The sequence below is a fragment of the Barbatula barbatula genome, assembly GCF_947034865.1.
Source record: "Barbatula barbatula genome assembly, chromosome: 13".
In the NCBI taxonomy this organism is placed as follows: domain Eukaryota; kingdom Metazoa; phylum Chordata; class Actinopteri; order Cypriniformes; family Nemacheilidae; genus Barbatula; species Barbatula barbatula.
In genome coordinates, this window is record NC_136776.1 from 22,990,236 (window position 1) to 23,008,421 (window position 18,186).

Below are 18,186 nucleotides of genomic sequence, written 5' to 3' on the forward strand. Positions count from 1 at the left end.
TCAAATTAACTATTGTGAATTGAGAGATATGGAGGGGGGAATGAGGGACTCTTATGGGTGATGTTTGTTCATTTGTTCAGTCGATCGATTTCATTTAGTTTTTTCTGTCCTCAGACTATGTCAACTGTTGTGATGCTACTGACGGTGTGATCCGATTGGTCGTCACAACCGTCTTCAGGAAGAGTTTAATCTCATATGATTTCAGTGTTTGTATCCTATTCCACCTCCAGAGGAAGAGAGACACACTGATGCTGGACAATAAACTCTTTCCTTTGTACCAGGAGAGACTCTCACATCATGTGACATCATTGTTGTGATCAACAATTTGAGCTGGAAAATCGTTCAGAGTTGATAACAGGAGCGAGAAGGTAAGCTACGAAACAATCACTCAAATCATTTGTAAAGAATAATTTATTTGAATGAATTCATTTAGTGCCTTTATTTTTAGCTGGACTGGACTTTATGTCGATGGCTTGGCTGTTCAAGTTTCTCACCGTGGACAGTAACATTGAATCTCTTATATGAAGGCGTTCTGCTGTTGATGATAAAGTCCAGTGATTTAGGCTGTGACGTTTGTGACGGTGAGAGATCCGGTCTGATGGTTTAGATTCAGTCTGCCTTAAGCCAGCCTGAGCTAAGAGGATTTTCTCCTTGTGATCAGCCACAGTAAGTGATCGTCGTTCTTTAGTTCAATATCGGTGGGTAGCGTAACAGAATCTGCTTCCTTCACCGACACTGAATTCACTTTATTTGTTTCACTGATGGTGCACTGAGTACAAAGAAACTGTTTTATAATAACAGTAAAGGTTCTTTAAGTCACACGTCAAGGTTAATGCATTCGGATTTACGTTTATGCGTTTGGCAGATGGTTTTGTCTAAAGAAACTTATGGTGCATTCAAGGTTAATATTTGATAAGTATGTGTGTTTCCTACGAATCAAACCCATGACGTTTGTGTTGCTAACACAATGCTCAACCAATTGTCAAACAGCGTCTCTAGTTGTTCATTTTTCTTCAAACCAAATGAATATGTGCCGAGGCAAAACGTTTCATGGGGTGTGAAGGAGACACAGGAATCTCCCTTCTGTCAAACCTAAATCAAACTTTTTAACATTTGTATTTGTTGTTTTTTGTATTGGTTTTAAATGGGTGTAACCATTTGGAAATCCCTGTTCATTAACTAGACCATTACTTTTGTGTCTTTTCATCTTTGTAGTAAATCCAATATAACAATGTTGCAGTAAACAGAAATCAAGTCAAAATAATAACTTTGAATATTTACAGTATTAATATTGTTGCTGAAAAGAACACATTTCTGGTTCTTTGAGACTTGAAACCAAAGAAAATATAAACCACTTACCGTGCAAAAATAAGAGTAGCAAAGACTGACAATATGTGGGTCAACAGGTCTCATTAAGACATCGCCAACCTGGACACCTATCAAATTGAGCAAAGCGTTTATTATATTCATTCAGCTCATATGCCTTTAGGTTAGCGTGAAGTTTTTGTTCACTATAAAAATAAATTAGTTAAGGCACACAAGAAATCATGCACAGCTTGTCAATTGTTTGTAGAGAAATACTTTAATAGGAATATATGAAATCTGATATTGTTTTTATTGTGATCAATACAAAAGACACTTCAGATAACAACCAGATTTTCATATTCCAAGTTAACAAAGCTGGTGCTGGCGCTTCCATACCAGAAGAAATGTGGCATCAATACTTGTTTGGTGTATTGAAATTATCTTTATAACCATGCCACAAGGCCACCTGAGAAGTCGCAAATGATACTGTCTAAAGTTCAGTTTCTGCAGTTAGATTCCTTTACATTAATCTACAAGCATGGTATTTATCATAGGAATGTTGAGTGGACATTTTTGCATCATATGATTTACAGAACAGTACAAAGAAACTAAGGAAATCTTATACGCCACAAATTTATTAAGCTAATTTTCCCCTGATGTAGTGTGTATACAGTGTATATATATTATACTGTATATATATATATATATATATATAAGCTAGGCTTGTATATCTTAACACATTACGGTCATGTAACCTATATCTCCTGCTCTGTCTGAGATTATTCAGGTGCTCAGCCCCTTTTTCGGTGTGCTTCAGACCGATCACTACAGCACCGAAATGATTCACATTTGTGAAGCATATGCCACATATTGAACACAAACTAGTGTAAACTTTGTAGTGCTAACTGTAAACAGAATTGCGCTGGTCACACAACTTCGATTGTTTGTATGTGAAAACAGTTCTCAAGCCACTCAATCTGTTTGTGAGTCTCGACCCAAACAACATTCACAGTGTTTATATGTAGTAGTGGGCTCCTCTTCTGTTATCATTTGACAGTATTTCGTCTCTGGATCTTTGGCTGTGGAAATAAATGACAACAGGATAAACGAGAAAAACAATTTGACAATCTCATGATTAAATAGCACTGTAGTTAATGTTGTTACGTTTCACATGTTTTGCCGCGATTTGTAGAAATGAACTAACACTTGAATTCTTTTTTACAAAAAATCGCATCCCGTGATATATAAACAAATACTACAGAAATGGTTATTTTTTTATATTTGATTACGTACAACACTTACTTTAACAGCAACAATAAATGTCTTCAAAGTCTTCTTTCTGGGCGTACATAGTTTATAAAGTCCAGCGTCTACACATCTGATGTTTGTGATGGTCAGAGATCCGGTCCGATTGTCTAGCTGGGGTCTGTCTCTGAATCTCTCATTACCGCATGTATATTGCCATTCGTTTGCTTTCGTCTTTCTGGCTATGGTTTTAAATTCAATGGTCTGATTGCATTCTGTAGATTCAGCAAAACTCCACAATATCACATCGTCCTCCATCATTGTAACATCAGTGCTAAGAGTGACGGACTGTCCTTCTTTGACATTAAAACTCCGTACCACATCTGTAGCCACGACAGAGTCATCTGAAAAACAATTATTAGACAGATCAGACAATTTTAAGGAGTCATCTCCTAGTGGTCTTGAGCAGCACTACTTTTAATTCCAACATGATTACTTGTAAAACAGCTTGATGTATCTGTTTACTGGTTGCTGTAAATGTTATAACCGCAATCACACAGATTTAGTGCAACCGATGTCTTACCATCATCTTCCTCATAATCCTCAGACCGGAAAACTCAACCAAAAAATTCAACCAAAAAACTAAAACGTACACGGCGATGTTCTGTAGTACAGTTTCTTACCATCATTTTGCAGATTCTCAATATTTCTAAAAAGAAAACTTTTTTGACATTGTTCGCATAATTGTCTAAATTCTAAAAGTACCCTGTTCTGTGAATATGAGACTAATACAGTATCTTACTGTCATTTGGCATATGATTTTACAAGGAATTGAACCTTAACAACAACCAGATAAACATGACATATTTGTACAGCAACTTACTGCATGTTGAACAATTTCCCCATGTGCTAAAAACAAACACATTTACGATATATGCTGGTTTACACAACCACACATCTAGATTCTGTACAAGTACAATATCTTACCATCGTTTTGCTGGTCCTCAATAATCCGATCTGTAAGATTATTAAAAAACACAGTCTTAAACCTTAAAAATACTGTAGTTTCTCTTAATTGTCTAATTACGAACAGTAATTTACTGCTTTGTGAATCTGTTTCTAGATTAGACGTTTCCGTCCCTGCTGAAACCAAACAGATCAGATTCTGTTGTGTACAAACACAGGGTCGCAACAGCATTCAGTATCTGAGACTAAAACAGTATCTTACCGTCATTTGGCACATATTCTCGCCTAGGAATTGAACCTGAAAAGCAGTCAGACAGTTCAATGAAACCGTTTGACATCGTAACGTTTTATAATGACACATTTGTACAGTAACTCACTTCAGTAAGAGAGATTCAGTAATAACTTACCATCACTAAGCAAATCAACTTCATCCTCATTATTTGGGGCTGTTTAAAAAGAGCAGACATTGTAACAATCGCTTGTAAAAGTGACGTCTTTGTATATATGTCTATAGATTAAACCTTAAACAGATCATGTTGTGTATCTTGAGTCACACAGTATCTTATCATTAAGCAAACACAGACAAAAAGTTGTAAATTCTGATTTGTACAAACGCAACCATTGCAAGAAGATTTGGAGAATCAAGTATTTAACTGATTGAAATCATGCACTTGGACAATAACTTACATCGTTGTGAAACATCTTCCTCATAAGGCTTGCTCAATAAGTATGTTCCTGCTGATAGAAAACATAGAACCGTTGTTAATGCAGATTCGTACAAACACAAGCTTGCAGAGAGATTTAGCAATTCTTACCACAGCATTGCTCAGAAACTGGACCATGATCGTCACTTTCAATTTCTACCAATTCTACAGAATATTCCCGTTGACTGCTGTCGTTAGGTACGTGAATGTGACCTGTTTAAACAATAATCATAGACTTTATAAATAAAAAACAATCATCTTTAAAATATCAGTAAGCCCCTCCCCTCGAACGCAGATGAGCCAATGGCAGTTGAATATGAGTTGCAAGGGGAGCAGAACTCGGACAACTTTAGGTTTCAGCGTCAATGAGAAACATTGTAAGATCCGAAGCTCTCAGCGGTTTTATGGTGTTTAAACTACATAAATGATAACTTGTAACTACTTGCAACACTAATTCCAGGTGTCCTGGAATGATGAGGAGTCACATTCCTTCACCCACACAAAAAGTGCAAATTGTGCCCGCAGTAACCCTATTCAACTCCAAACCCAGTGAACACAAAATCATATATTTTCTGGTTGTCATACTTTCACTAAGACATAGTTTCCATCTGGAGATCGTCAATTTCATCTTGTGCCTCAGTATCGTATCTCTGGCTAAAACATGACCGTAACATGAGGGCTCAAACGCTTCCACCGCTTCCAAATACAATTTGTTATCCATCATATTTATTTAAAAACTTGGTTTATTTATTCCTCTAAGGCATATTTGAATCCCATTTGAATTGTGAAGTGTCCAAAATGTACCAAAAACAACTTTGGACAAGATTTCTCTTGACAGATGCCATTCAAAGAGATTAGGAACTTCGGCCGCTTGTTCGAGGTAGTAACAGTTACTAAAGGGGGGCGGGGCTTACCGATAGGTCCATTGCATCCACTGCCAATAAATTAAAACTTTTCTGTAATGGGATTTCCTAAAAGTTGTCTATTGATAATATATCTCAGATCTTTCCACTTTCAGACATAGGATAGTGTGTTAAATGTGTCACTGTTTAATGAAATAGTTGTCAACACTTAAATAATGTTTAATTCTTTAAGAATGCATTAATCTGGATTGTTCATGTTTCTTTTCTAGAATACAAACTGCTCTTAACTAAAGCACTTCTTTTAGGATGTGCACATAAACATAATGGTGCACACAGTACCATTTTCTCTCACCATTTGGTCGATTTTGTTGCGCCTCTCCATCAGGATGGCCTGTTGAAAAATTAATATAATAATATATTCACTCACACTATATTTACTGAATTAGATTAAAAAATAAACTAACTTTAAGCATTATTAAGAACATCCTTACCGTTGTGTTTCGCTTTTCCGGACTTTGACTGACAGTAAACCCCAACCACAGCAAGAGCTGTGGCTATAACACACATCAGTACTATATAATGTGGGTGTAGACTTTGAACTATAATAGAAATAATGATTAATTATTATAACTGTAACGTAACATAGAGACTTTATATCATAACTTATATTACCTGGAGGAGTCATGCCACAGACTTGAGTGATGTTGAGATGTTGTGTGAGGTTTGTGAGGGGATTGTTGACCACACATCTGTATGTGTTGTTGTCTTGATATTCCACCTCCAGAGGAAGAGAGAGTCTGATGTTGAGATCAGACACACTGATGTTGGACAATAAACTCTTTCCTTTGTACCAGGAGAGATTCACATCATGTGACACATTCAGCACTGAACACAACAACACACATTTTGAGCTCCATGCTGAAGAGACTTTGGTGATGATGGGAACAGGCAAATAAGCTGTAAAACCAGACAAAAATGATTTTAATAACACATTCAAATGTTTCAATCTTAGACCTATGAAATGACAAGGTACTCACCACTGACATGAACCATGAACTTTCTGAAAAAATCCCCAGTGCTGAGAATCTGCAGTTTATAAAATCCAGTGTGTTCAGTCGTGAGGTTTGTAATGGTGAGATCTCCGGTCTGATGGTTTAGATGTAGCTTGTCTCGAAACATCCCATCATCACCCTCAAATAACAAGATCTTGCCAAGTTCTTTATTCATCTGAGCTATGCGACTGGCTCCATACGTCCAAACTGTCAGATCATTTTTTTGTATGTTAGTAACACCAGATTCTAGAGTCACGGTTTCTCCCTCCATCACTGATAGACTCACATCTGCTGTCTTCTGTTCTTGTGTCTCTTCATACGTGTCCACACCTGGAGAACATACACAAACAGTTACTCATTCAACTTTGTGTCCGTAATATCAGCTAATGGATTCAATGACGTTTCTGAGTCTAATAAACAGACAACAACAATAATAATTAACACATAAGCATAAGAATTCACAAGCAATAGTTTTTAGGACAAGACAGGGTGTTTTTTGACCATCACCAGTAATATTTAAACAATATCACTCCTGAGTTTGGGAAATATTATGATGTGTCCTCACACAACAAAACTAGATGACAGACACAACCAGTCAAAAGTTTTAGAACCCTTGAGTTCAATGGGGGAAAATCCATGTTTATTTTCATTGTAAGATATTTTCATTGTAATATTTTATTACGGACTACCACGAGTTGAGTTTGATGTTGTTGTTTCTTGTGTGATCTGCAAATGCAAACAAGCGCAATGTGGAAAAAAAGACAACATAACATAATTACTGATTATTAGGATTTAAGACTAGAGGCAACTAATTTTGTTTATAATGGGGTTTATTGTCTTCGTTGCGTCGCGACGAGACATGGCGTAACACCGGTTGATCAAGAAGGGCCGAAGGACTCGCTGTATTTATTATTTCACAATTCCCTGCTGTAATGCGAGCTTGTTTCTATCTCACACAAACTCTGTATGATGTATATGGTTGTTTGTTTCTAAAATGCATTATATTTCCGTGCAGTATTCGACCAATCACTATGCACTAGTGAACTGGCCAATCATAGCACACCTCGCTTTTCAGAGCGATGAGCTTTGTAAAATATCAGCGCGTTTCAGAGAGGCGAAGCAAAGCGGAGATACAAACAGCACAGTATGTGGAAAATACAGCGTTTTTTAACCTTAAATCGTGTTTACACATTTAATTACATCTAAAGCAAACTATAATATTCGTTTTAGCCGCGTCAAATGACCCCTTTAATGTTTCTCGTCTTAAAATGCTTTTGATCTGAAGTAGGGCTGTCAAACGATACACCCAGAATATATTTTCGTTTAGCCTACATAATAGTTGTCTGTATACTAAATTTTGTATTTATAAACACATTCACAGCATACAGTTAAGAAAAACATAGAAAACATATAAAATATATAAAAAATAGTTCATTACAAAATAAAATAATTTCATTTATAATATCATGGATAAAAAAATACATCTCACACCAAAACGTTGCTTCATTAAATGATGAGAGAACATTGTACAGTTACCACAACTACAATAAGTTGTAACAAGTTTAATTTATTCTTAGTAGTTTTTAGTCAGAACATAACCCTGATATCACACATTTATCTGAGAGACATCTATTTGATGTCTGCTTTATATCTTCAATACGTTTTTTATGATTTGCGTATCTGCGATGCGCCTCGGAGACGTCAGTCAGTAAGTGTTCTCAAACGTTTGACCTGTAGTGTACATTAAATGTGTCTCTCAACATAATTTATCAATATACTTCAACTTCTGTGACAAGCCAGTGGCAGTAAGAGAAATGTTCCCTCTCTGTCATCGAGAGACTATCACACCCATAACATGTTCATACAAATCATTATTACGTTATACAGTATCATTCTATTTTTTAAGTTCCTTTTAAAAGCTTGCACAAAGCTGAATTTCCTGCACTTCCTAAACATAATGCGAGAAGGAAGCAAAAATGTGTTACACAACAAGTGTTTTTTGTACGCAAGTTATCAGAGCTCAACATTCACATAACAATTAGATTATAGTTCAACTCTGTGGAATATGAGTTTAAAACATTAAGTGATCCAACGGATCCACATCATATATCAAAACGTATAATCCACATTTAATACACACGTAACGCTATTTAAAATGTTAAAAACACCTATTCGGTGAAATGAAACCAAAATCGTATTACCGTTCACGTGTAATGGGATCAAGAACAGGAGAAACGCGATCTTCATATCGGTGAATAACATTGAAAGTTCATACAAATGCAAGTAGATGCAATAAAGTGTGGTTGATTATTACATCGATCTGTATCGTTTCTGGGTTTCGTGACTTAATCCTAACTCCTCGACCACACCTACTACTAATTCCTCCCCCACACCTACTCCTAACTCCTCGACCACACCTACTCCTAATTCCTCCCCCACACCTACTCCTAACTCCTCCCCCACACCTACTCCTAACTCCTCGACCACACCTACTCCTAATTCCTCCCCCACACCTACTCCTAACTCCTAGACCACACCTACTCCTAATTCCTCCCCCACACCTACTCCTAACTCCTCGACCACACCTACTCCTAATTCCTCCCCCACACCTACTCCTAACTCCTCCCCCACACCTACTCCTAATTCCTCCCCCACACCTACTCCTAACTCCTCCCCCACACCTACTCCTAACTCGTCGACCACACCTACTCCTAATTCCTCCCCCACACCTACTCCTAACTCCTCGACCACACCTACTCCTAATTCCTCCCCCACACCTACTCCTAACTCCTCGACCACACCTACTCCTAATTCCTCCCCCACACCTACTCCTAACTCCTCCCCCACACCTACTCCTAATTCCTCCCCCACACCTACTCCTAACTCCTCCCCCACACCTACTCCTAACTCGTCGACCACACCTACTCCTAATTCCTCCCCCACACCTACTCCTAACTCCTCGACCACACCTACTCCTAATTCCTCCCCCACACCTACTCCTAACTCCTCGACCACACCTACTCCTAATTCCTCCCCCACACCGACTCCTAACTCCTCGACCACACCTACTCCTAATTCCTCCCCCACACCTACTCCTAACTCCTCCCCCACACCTACTCCTAATCATGGACAAAACAACAAAGATGTGGTCTAAGTGTTTCACCCAACAGTTCTTTATACCACATAAAAAAAGATTTCCTACTAAAAGAAGGATTTATTAAATCTAGATTTAGCATCAAAGACTAGAGAACTTTAGAAATTTGGCGTCAGACACATGAATACATTGAGAAAATAACACTGTACAACATGGACCAGTTTTATAAAGTATAGGCCGTTTTGCAAGACGTAAATAACACTCCTGTTTTCATTTTTGAACACTATAGAAACATCTAAAACATACAAACACAACCAACAGAACATTCAGAACTTAATGAAAATGCTAAACAAGTTTTACCACTTACTGTCAACTCCCGCAGCTTTTGCTGTGAAATGTTATTTTTGTTTGAGGCAGTATGTTTCTTTGGCAGTATTACAAACAACTTATTTTTGGCAGTATTACAAACAATATTCTTGAAAGATAATATGACAAAAAACATTGAATCACTGAATCTTCTACTTTAAACTCCAAACTGTCGATATACATAACTGGGACGTTACAATTGGACGGGGTTTATTCGGACTCCTTAATGCTTTTAAATGAGGTAAACATGCAGCGTTTGTTCATTGTAAAAAAGAGTTAAGACACATACGTAGAAATGCATTCACACAATGGGAGTTGTTTGTGTCAGATTTGTTAAATCTGACATATATTGTTCTCAATCCCCAACTTTCATCAGACTGTATAAATGAAGTCTATGCGTCCCGTTCATTGGAGTGATGTATTCAAGTTAAATTGTGGGCTCCTCTTGTTAAAGATTTAAAGTATTTCTTCTCTGGAGCGTCGTCACTTTTTTCTGTTGAAAAACCGTAGATGGTGAGTAATGATCACTGTTGTAGTGTTCTGCTCAATTAAACTGCATTATGTACTTTTTCTACTTACAGTAACATCAAACGTCCTTGAAATCCTCTTGCTGGGGATCCATAGTTTATAATATCCAACGTCTTGAGCTGTGAAGTCTGTGATGGTCAAAGATCCGGTCTGATAGTCTATCTGGAGTCTGTTTTGGAATCTCTCAGTACTAAATGAGACTTCGCCATCCATTTCTCTCGTCCTTTCAACTATGACTTTGAATTTAATGCTGTGACCGGTTGATTTGGATTCAGCAAACTTCCATATGAAGTCAGCATCCTCAATTAAAGGAATAAAAGTGTGTAGTGTGACAGTGTCTCCCTCTACCACAGATAGTCTTTTCATTTCATCTGTTACGTCAAACACAACAACAGTTTTAATTTCAGAATTTCAAAAATATAATCTGCTTTAACTTTGTAGATGTAGATTTGAGCAAAAGAGATGCAGATTTTTAGTGCACACCATCGTACAATATCTTACCATCCTCGAAATTATCATTTTGTTCCTCGGGATACAGACCTGTTTCAACCAAAAACACACTTTAAGAAACCTTTTGACATTGTGACTTATAACTAACATCAAACAAACATTTACACTCTTAAAAAAGGTGCTTCAAAGGGTTCTTTGATGGCATAGAAGAACCTTTTGGTTCCACAAAGAACCTTTAACATCTAAAAGAACCTTTCTGTTTCACAAAAGGTTCATTGTGGCGAAAAACTCATCACAGTATTCAGTAGCTCAGATTGACATCGTCTCTTACCATCATCGGACTCATCAGCATCCATGAAACGAATTGAACCTTAACAAGAACAATGACAGTCCAATTAAATGTTTTGATATTGTAACTTCGAATAAAATACAAAGACGATGTTACTTACTGTGTCTTGAGCAATTTTCACAGAAATTGATTTTCCTTTGGTCTGAACACCAACACAGATTAGTTATGATTAGTATTGATATCAACCAACGGAGCGAGAGATTCAGTAGTGCAGGGTCTTACCATCGCTTCGCTGATCAAATTCATCCCTTACAGCTAAAAAGAAAAAAGACGTGAAACTTTCTGACAAGATTACACATACATCTTGGAGACATCTTTTTTATGTCTGCATTTATTGCTAGTTCATCTGCAAGACGACTCTGTCAGATCGACAGCTAGATGTCTGTAGAATGTAAAATGGCTTTTTTTACATCAGATGTTTTCCAGGGCCTGTATTCACAAAACATCTTGAGGCTAAAAGTAGCTGCGAACTAGCTGATTTACGAGGACTCCTAAATATAAAGGGTGTGTTTGTACTAATTTTAGGACTCCTACATTTTTGTGCTAAGAGTATTTCACAAAGCGTTTTAGCACTAAAACTAGCTTCTAAACCTGTAAGACGTTAGGGTAGTGAAGATGACTCCCAAGTCACCAATACCAACTCACAACCATCAAGGCCATCTGCATTGAAACGTAAACATTAGAGAAAGATTTGAGCTTAATCATAAAGACTACTTATATCTGCTAACTGTTTATGAGAAAGGCTAAATACTTATAATTAGCTGAACATATACTTAATATATATAATTTAAATGAACAGTTTATTTGCAAAACTTTTTTATATAATTAAAAAATCATGTTGTTTATAGTGTTATCGTGTGTTGATTGTGTTTTTAATTATATTCAATAGTTGTATTTTTAAGTTATTGATACTTAATGAAAAACTAAGATTGATTACTATTAATTGCACAATAAAAACTAGAATTTTGAAAAAATGTTTTCGTAAATGAACTCTTCACTTGTTGAATAAGTAACTTGGTGTATATTTTATAATCTTAATTTGAATATGGCAATATATATCTTAAAATATTTTATTTGAATATGACTACATTTTTATTAGCATGAAACCTCATTCTATAATATTCCTATGATCGAATGCCTCACTGAGACCCATATGCTCTATCAGCCAAATACTGTGGTCATATTCAGTAAGTTTACTGACATCATCCGTAGCAATGAGGTCAACCCCGACCTTTCTCGTAGCTTAAGATCTCTCTCTGCTCCTTATTAAAAGTTTCTCTCAGCAGCGTTGTGAATGGGTTTTAAGACGAAATTCTTAGCTAAAAACTTTTACAGCTGTTTAAGGGAGCTCTTAGTGGTACGATCAAATGTTTTGTGAATACGGGCCCAGATCTTTAGCTCACAGCCATGACTGTGCCGGTAACATTTTAGACATTTCCACCTTACAAACATATGATGTTCTGTTGTAAATGCACACATATATTCAGTTGTATGTTATCTTACCAAAAACTGGCTCATGGACTGCCTTGAGGATTGGACCTGAACACAAAGCAGATTTAATTTGACGGAATCTTCCGTCATCTATAAAATGTGGACATTTTCATTATGATCTGAGATCAGCGCTCTGATTACTGATATACAGCATGTGATATTGTCCCATAAACACAAATGGTACACACAGTACAAATCTTACCATCAGTTAGAGTACGTAGCTCCCATTCATAAGGTTGGTCTGTTTAAAAATGAATACAATTCAATCATTGTCTTCTGGTTACATCTCCAAACTACTTTTACTTTTCACTTTTCTCTTCGAGCATCATTAACAGAACTCACTGTTTTGCTTGGGTTTTTCTTTTGACTTGCGTTGACGATAACATCGTACAACTACCGCAGTTCCTCCCACCAGGACACAAGCAGACACTACAGCCATCAGTGCTATGAATCCTGGGTGTACGCTGTATGCTAATGTGGAAACAAGACGTTAGAATAACTGTAACTTAACACAGAGACTTCACATCACAGCTGATATTACCTGAACACGGCTGACAGTCGTCAGTAGTGAGGCGTTGGGTCTGGTTTGTGATGGGATTGTTCAGTACACATGTGTATGAATCATCCAGACACTCCAGATGAAGAGAGATGTTGCTGATGTCACTGTGTTCAGACATACTGATGCTGGACAATAAACTGTTTCCTTTGTACCAGGAGAGACTCACATCATGTGACACTTCAGTTATCACTGAACACAATAACACACATTTTGAGCTTGATGATGAAGAGTCTCTGTTGATGACAGGAACGGGCAAAGGAGCTGGAAAACACGAGAATTGAACATGTGATCCATATCTACAAATACTTTGAGCCCCGGTTTGACAGACAAGGCTTAAGGCTGGTCCCTATCTTAACTGAACAGAACTTGCCCAGAAATATCTTAAAATATATCAGTGCCATTGTTTCGTCTTGAGATTCACACCGGTAGTTTGTTCTTCTTAGGTATTTTTATAAACGCGTGGCTTAAATGTCTGGCTTAAACTAAGCCGTGTCTGTGAAACCGGGCCCTTAATGGCTCATTAAAACGTTTAATTCAATCTAAGATACCCGGATTTCTCACCACTGACATGAACCATGAACTTCCTGAAAAAATCCCCAGTGCTGTAAATCTGCAGTTGATAAAATCCAGTGTGTTCAGTCGTGAGGTTTGTAATGGTGAGATCTCCGGTCTGATGGTTTAGATGTAGCATGTCTCGAAACATCCCATCATCACCCTCAAATAACAAGATCTTGTCAAGTTCTATATTCATCTGAGCTATGCGACGGTCTCCATACGTCCAGACTGTCACATCATTTTTTTGTATGTTAGTAACACCAGATTCTAGAGTCACGGTTTCTCCCTCCATCACTGATAGACTCACATCTGCTGTCTTCTGTTCTTGTGTCTCTTCATACGTGTCCACACCTGGAGAACATACACAAACAGTTACTCCTTGATTGTTGGTTCTTCAATAAACTGTGACTGGCATCCTTTTTTCGGACATGACACGACGTGACGTTTTGATACCAGAACCGGTTATATTTAAACAATGCACTCCTCCTGAGGTTGGGTGGTAGGATTTGTCTCAACACGATGAAACTAACGTCCATGACAAAATGTCGCCTGGTGGGTAGACACAGTCATGTACATTCTTTGATTTAACAGTGAACTCAAAGCAATTGTACATTACCAAGTATAATATACAATTGCTAATGTGATGGACTAGCCGACTACCAAATGAATTGGGATCACAACGTGTATTTCTAAAGACACATGATATTGTGCACATAAATCTTTACAGTTGGTGCCGATCTGAATTTTGACTAAACACATACTTTTTTTTAAAAGGTAAACATAATGCAAAAAAGTACCGTTTTATAGCAGGAAATGATCGATTATAGACAGAAAACACCTTTTGAGGTAGGGCGACAACGTGTTTGACAACGTGTTTAAAACAGTTCTCATTCATGATCATGTAACTTATGATTTTCACTTAATATACGCCAACATGTAACGCTACTTTAATGCGACGTTTAATTACAGACATTTAAACCGATCCTGAAACAGAAAGTAAAATCGTACCTTTCGTATCCAGTCCTAATAAGAGTAAATAAAGGAGACACGGGCTCTTCATGTCGATGAAGACTGAGAGGTCATTACAAATACATGTTTAAAAGAAATAACGTTATTGAACCTCTCCGCATCGATTCTGCATGGCTGAACCGCACCTGCCGGTTCACATTTACACCGAGTTACGACCTTTCTGTGCTCACAGCAAATAAAAAGAAAATAAATCAATCAATTGATTTAATTTGTGACGGAGAAGTGAAGAAATCACGAATAATAAACGTGATCTATGATGACCTGGAGAAATAATCCGCACTTGAACGACCCCTCCTGTAGGCGATCTCCTTACGGAAGTGTGTAAGGATACGTTCCACCTCGGCCATGAGACATGTTACCTTGGCAACGCTGTTTCGCGTCTGACGTCATAACGCAACCGTGTTTTTTGCGAGGGTCTCTCTCGCTTTGTGTATCCATCACTTTCTTTATGTGTGAATGACTGCACTGCTAAAGGTGTCAATAAAATGTTCCTTGACTTTATATGGAAAAACAGGTCTCATAAACTCAAAAAAGCGAATTGTAGGGGTGATGGGGGACTGGAAGTAGGCTAATACGTTTTCAAAACATTGTTAATGTGTTTCAAATCAATTGGATCAGATGATGCCTAATAAATTCAAATTCTATATTTTTTTACCGTTCCTTGGAGGCCTCCGTTTTATTTTAAACTGTAATTATATGTACAATAAACTCCCGGTTAAACTATCTAAATGTCATCAGCGAGCTCTTCTCGCTTGGAAATTGTGTTACATCCACAATTTCTCACCACATAAAACTCTTTTGTGGAATAATATGAACATAACTGTTAGAAACAAATCTCTCTTTTTCTCTAATTGGTTTAATAGAGATTTAATTCATATCATCTCTTTATTTGGCAATTCTGGCAACATCTTGTCTTAACGCTTCATGACTATCCATGACTTCCCTATTACTTTTAAGGAATACAATACTGTACTTAAAGCTATTCCTACATGTCTAGTGCAACTGGTTAAAGGTCACTTATTATACAACCAAAATGATACGAGGGAATCGGCTTTATTATTGGATGGCATTGGCATTTATGATGAGAAATGTAATAATAAACATTTTATTTGGCAAATTTTTCATCCATAAACAAAAATGTATGGGGTCACTCCCTACTTTTTCTCATGTTTTGGGGGAAGTAGACTCACTGCTTAATTCTTGGAAGCGAGTTCTTTGAAGGGACTCCCACGGGCAACCGTGTTTTTGGAAAATGTGTCAAACGGCTATTTCTCTTTTATATAAAATATTACTTTGTTTTGCGTCGCAATTGGTATTTTACAAAGTTAATAATCCTAAAATCAAGCTTATATTAAACATTCATTCCTACGCACGTACACTACACGCTTAAACCGCACAATACTGTTTTAACATTAACATTAAGACAAAACTCCTTACATTTTGTAAAGTTTAAATCCCCCACCATATCTGCTTTAAAATGCATCAGTGTGATTTCACCATGACATAATACTACATTTCTATCAACCAATCAGATTGCGATATTTGGTTTAGGGTCAGTATTAGATTTAGATTTAGGACTGGGCCTGTTAACCATTTATATCAATCTTTAATTCTCTTTGATTCAACAGCCACAAGAAGTTCATGCTGATAGGTGGTGACCCGTGACAGATTATATCAATAATGGCACTGAAGGAACGTTGCGTGTGGGACAGTCTAATAGAACATGTTGTTCACTTAAAAGGCAGGATTTCAATACTTATTTTGAGTGGTGATGTAATATGTAATGTTGTAATATATAATATTACACGATGTGATTTCATATTTCAAGTGTCTTAATTCACACTTAATAGTAGCTAAACAAATACTTTTGCGTCGTAGTAAATCAGATCATCGCAACACCTGTGACATTAAATGAGAATGTGATTCATTATAACTACGCAGTAAGAATGAGTCAAAGTGAAACCTGTTGTGGTCTCTGTATGATCTACAAAGAAAATTTAATTTGTAAGGTTTCTAGGGCAGTGCTGGACTAACAAAAAATGTAACCACATGCAGCTTGTGAACGCATCCTGTCAAAGGAGGATTCGCAAGCAACATCTGGTCACTGTGACACGTTTCGAGTGATGTTGAATCAAGCGATGGCTCAAGACTTTGCTTTATTTTGTTTGTGCTTCTGGTTCTTCGCTGGTAAGTCAATTTACTTAAGAATAAATAAAAGCTTTTATTCATATCAGACAGATCTGGTATCACCGAATGAAATTTGTGCATCAGCAATCCGGTTTGAGAAACACTTTTCTGAACATGAATAAATTATATTTTATACCGCCGCTACGGGTAACAATGTTCAATTTAAATGAATGTATGTAAGTTATATTTTGCTGCGTCTCTGCTTTTGTTCTTCAGGTGTGTTTGGTGTTGAGACGGATGAGATGAAGTCAGTGTCCGTGATGGAGGGAGATTCTGTCACTTTAAAAACTGATGTTTCTAAAATACAGAGAGATGATCTGATACTGTGGAGGTTTGGATCTGAAGACGTTCGTATTGCAGACGTGAACATATCAACTCAAATCATCTTCGCATCCGAAGGATTAAGTGAGAGGCTCAAACTCGATCAGACGGGATCTCTCACCATCACAAACATCTCCAGCGCTGACTCTGGACTCTATAAAGCGCAGATCATTGGAAATAAAGTGGCAAGGAAAACGTTCAGTGTCGCTGTTTACGGTTCGTAAAATCATCCAGAATCACAAAACACAAACACTCACAGATGAACTTTCACTTTCTGATTTTTTGTGTTGACTTTTAGCTCGTCTGCCTGCTCCTGTCATCACCAGTTACTGTCCACAGAACTCATCTTCATCTTCAGTGTCAAGATGTGTTTCGTTGTGTTCAGTGATGAATGCGTCACGTGATGTGAGCGTCTCCTGGTACAAAGGAAAGAGTTTATTGTCCAGCATCAGTGTGTCTGATCTCAACATCAGACTCTCTGTTCCTCTGGAGGTGGAATATCAAGACAACAACACATACAGTTGTGTGGTCAACCATCCCATCACAAACCACATTGAAAATCTAAACATCACTCACGTCTGTCAGCCCTGTTCAGGTGAGTCACACGTGAATCTGGACAAACACATGAAAGTTTTGTTACTTTAAAGCAGAAAATTAGCTAATTATTTTCATCAGATTGTGTCAACTATTACACCTCGAGCTGCGATACCTTTGAAGCTGTGATCCGATTGGTCGTCTCCGGTTTGGTTGGCGTGGCTGCTGTGGCTGCTTCTATTGTTCTGGTTTATGACATCAGATCCAGAAGAGCCGAAGAGGACGAAAAAGATCAAACATCAGTCAAACGCTGACATACGCTTTAAGACGAACTCTTTTTATAAAATGCAAACAGCGTTTCTATTTGTATGTGCCTTTAGATTAAAAGGCATTTGCTATATTAATATAAATGAAAGTATTTTCAGTTTTCTGACTTCATTGTTGTTATTTTTAATATCGATATGGCAATAAAGTAGGTGAATGCTCAATAAACATATTCCCATTTTATAAAGAAACAGACGGTTATACTATCGCTCGCTCACAATAGGCCTAGCAGTAAAGCAAACAAGATGAACACTCCATTACATT

At 37.3% G+C, this 18,186-nt stretch overlaps 3 protein-coding genes across 5 annotated transcripts; 1 reads left to right on the top strand and 2 right to left on the bottom strand.

The window, feature by feature from the left end:
- Window positions 1-631: 631 nt before the first annotated feature.
- On the top strand, window positions 632-18,084 carry LOC306902504 (uncharacterized protein). 2 transcript variants are annotated; one of them, XM_079471117.1, is made up of 4 exons: window positions 632-666; window positions 16,960-17,280; window positions 17,363-17,659; window positions 17,740-18,084. In XM_079471117.1, exons 2-4 carry the CDS (start codon window positions 16,986-16,988, stop codon window positions 17,910-17,912), a joined length of 765 nt encoding a protein of 254 aa, XP_079327243.1. In that variant the 5' UTR covers window positions 632-666; window positions 16,960-16,985; the 3' UTR covers window positions 17,913-18,084. The 2 variants fall into 2 exon arrangements, with proteins under 2 accessions (XP_079327243.1, XP_079327242.1); XM_079471116.1 differs by lacking the exon at window positions 632-666 and adding an exon at window positions 16,643-16,743.
- Window positions 2,446-8,459, bottom strand: LOC306902475 (uncharacterized protein). The gene is made up of 11 exons (XM_079471072.1): window positions 8,337-8,459; window positions 6,121-6,465; window positions 5,756-6,040; window positions 5,575-5,682; window positions 5,436-5,474; window positions 4,332-4,433; window positions 4,204-4,254; window positions 3,924-3,962; window positions 3,779-3,814; window positions 3,538-3,567; window positions 2,446-2,954 (listed from the first exon to the last, which is right to left on the bottom strand). The coding sequence occupies exons 1-11, from the start codon at window positions 8,395-8,397 to the stop codon at window positions 2,581-2,583; spliced, it is 1,470 nt and encodes a 489-aa protein (XP_079327198.1). The 5' UTR covers window positions 8,398-8,459; the 3' UTR covers window positions 2,446-2,580.
- On the bottom strand, window positions 9,297-14,938 carry LOC306902478 (uncharacterized protein). Of its 2 annotated transcripts, XM_079471078.1 has the most exons (13): window positions 14,818-14,918; window positions 14,536-14,716; window positions 13,534-13,878; window positions 12,955-13,233; window positions 12,756-12,884; window positions 12,616-12,654; window positions 12,426-12,461; window positions 11,145-11,177; window positions 11,023-11,064; window positions 10,905-10,943; window positions 10,625-10,663; window positions 10,175-10,494; window positions 9,297-10,088 (listed from the first exon to the last, which is right to left on the bottom strand). In XM_079471078.1, the coding sequence occupies exons 2-13, from the start codon at window positions 14,585-14,587 to the stop codon at window positions 10,044-10,046; spliced, it is 1,398 nt and encodes a 465-aa protein (XP_079327204.1). In that variant the 5' UTR covers window positions 14,588-14,716; window positions 14,818-14,918; the 3' UTR covers window positions 9,297-10,043. The 2 variants fall into 2 exon arrangements, with proteins under 2 accessions (XP_079327204.1, XP_079327203.1); XM_079471077.1 differs by having other exon boundaries at window positions 14,536-14,938.
- Window positions 18,085-18,186: the final 102 nt, after the last annotated feature.